This window comes from Polistes canadensis, unplaced genomic scaffold (assembly GCF_001313835.1).
Source record: "Polistes canadensis isolate GaletaPanama2010 unplaced genomic scaffold, ASM131383v1 scaffold_35, whole genome shotgun sequence".
NCBI lineage: Eukaryota > Metazoa > Arthropoda > Insecta > Hymenoptera > Vespidae > Polistes > Polistes canadensis.
This window is the reverse complement of record NW_014569582.1, coordinates 977,326-979,762: the sequence shown is the minus strand read 5'-3', so window position 1 is coordinate 979,762 and position 2,437 is coordinate 977,326. Positions and strand designations below refer to the sequence as shown.

General features: G+C 26.3%; 1 protein-coding gene across 1 annotated transcript in view; it reads right to left on the bottom strand.

Annotated features, from left to right (window-relative positions):
- Positions 1-73: 73 nt before the first annotated feature.
- Positions 74-2,437, bottom strand: part of LOC106784445 (elongation of very long chain fatty acids protein 4-like) — a gene marked incomplete at its 3' end in the record, with an annotated part of 18,761 nt that continues 16,397 nt past the window's right edge. The window contains 4 exon segments of the mRNA XM_014743984.1: positions 74-351; positions 540-711; positions 1,166-1,434; positions 1,822-1,906. Of these exon segments, the coding sequence (XP_014599470.1) occupies positions 74-351; positions 540-711; positions 1,166-1,434; positions 1,822-1,903 (801 nt within the window).

Here is a 2,437-nt window from a genome sequence, read left to right as displayed (position 1 = left end):
ATATAAAAATATTTATATATAATTTATATATATATATATATTAATGATGTTATTTAAAAAAAAATATATTCACCTTGGCGATATAGGCCTTAGCATAAAAGTTTCCAAATAGAACGATGAATGAGATCATGTAAATGACAAGTGCGTATTGCATCCAAAGTGGAAAATCGCAACCCGAACGAATACCATTGATACCGAGTATCAAAGCAGTTGTAAATTGGATCAATTGAAGAATCGTCAAATATTTCTTCCACCAAAGATATTTCGAAACTGTTGGGCCCAAAGCAGCCAATCCGTAATAGGAATACATTAACACGTGGATGAAACTGTTTACCATGGCTGGTAAAAAAGCTGAAATATGATGAAAGATGTTATTTGACGTTAAGTAGACATTTCGTAAAAAGGTGTCCCGTTATTAACATAAATCGTCAAATATTTTTGAAGAATATTTAAGCAAGTATTTAAATACAGGAAGGAAGAGGATTTATTTTATTTTTGTTTTTTGTGTTGCTTTTTTTTTTTTTTTTGGTAATACTCACTGGATCCACTTGGAACCCATTTGATTCCGATCCACCAAAGTGAGAACATCGTTGAGTGATGATAAACGTGCAGGAAACTCAATTGATTATCTTTTTTACGTAATATGAAGAAAAAGGTGTCACAGAATTCTAATAATTTACTGAAATAATACCACCATACTGCGTGCGCGATCTGCGAAATTATACATTACTATTTTTTTTTATATATTCTTATATATAAATAATTATATTATTCATGAGATTTTCCTATTGTTTTAAATGGGTGTTCTCTAATTATTCGTTAATTTTTCATATTTTTTTTTCTCTACTTTTTGAATCGAGTAAAATTATTATTATTATTACGATGTGACATTCTCGAAATGTAAAAACAAAATATTTAAATTATTTTCTAATAATAATAATAATAATATTTCATTGAAAGTTGCAGATGTTTGGTAAAAAAAAAAATGAAATGTTGTAATAATTAAAAGAAAAATAAATATTTTCGTATAATCGGAAAATATTATTACACAAGTATCTTAAAATAATAGAATTTAATTCTTTTTTTTTTTTTCAAATATAATATTTAATTAATTAAATAAATTATACAAATAATGTGTGTGTGTTTATTTGAAATGATTTCTTACCTGCATTTCGTCAGGACGCGTTATATGTCTAATCGGTTGACACACATAACTATATCGTAACCTCGTAGATGCAACGAAAAGTTGTATTGCAATGTATGCATTTAAACAAGCCATGGCAAGATTATAAGGGACGAGAGCCCAAGTGAGTTTAAATGCTTTTCGTTTTTTCATAGCCCTTGGTCCAGCCCAAACAATCATTAAATACAACATCGTGTATATTAAAGTTGGTTTTGGTGAATCGACTAGCAACCATCCTCTCGTTCTTTCATCTAATCATTTAAAAAAATTTATAATCATTTTAATTTTATTTATTAATGCATTTTTTTTCTATATATATATAAATTATAGGAAGCTGTAGGTTTAATATTAAATTAATCAAAATTCATTTAAAATTCATTTTTTGATTAATAATTTTATATTAGATTTTTTTTTCTTTTTTCTTTTTTTTTTTTCAGGAAGTTTTTATACGAATTTTGAAAATCAATTAAAAAATTTAATCATTTACACGATGAATTATATTATCTTGAATATAATTTCACGAAATAATAATAATAATAATACGTAATAATGAAAGATTGACGTTAATTAATCGAAAGAAAAAAAAAAAGAAAAAAAGATAAGAAAAACATAATTAATTATGCGAATGTGAATATTACCTGCCAAAGAGAGAGTCCAAAGATAATAATCGTAGACGTCGTTGATTAGTATCGTTGTCGAATTAATAAAATTCGCCGCCATTGCCTGTAAAATAAAAATTAAACAATCAGAAGAAAAAAAAAAACGAAAATAAACCAAATGAAATGCAACGATCAAAAAATTTTCTCGTGTTTGATTTTCTTTTTTTTAATTATTACTATTATTATTATATATATAAATAAAATATTATCATTCGTTGATGAGATTCTCATTGAAAGATCTGTGAAAACAAAAAAAATCTTCCTCGAAGACGGCAGGTGTGTATAGTAATAAAAGAGAAACCTTCTTCGGGGTCAATCTTCGACTTTCATTTCACACAGGAAATTCAACAGGGTTGTCTTTCTCTCTCTTAGTGTGTGTCAATGTATTTATCATACGTTCGTATGTGTATGTGTGTGTGTGTTTGATCAGAACGTTTTTTTTATTAACAGATGAAGCGGAACCGTGAATAATGACATTTACGTTTGTAAAATATTGTATAACTTTCTTAATCCTCCAATCGGTAACGTCGACGTTGACATTTAATTTAAAGTGCTTTTTTTTTTTTTTTTTTTTTTTTTTTTTTTTTTTTTTTTT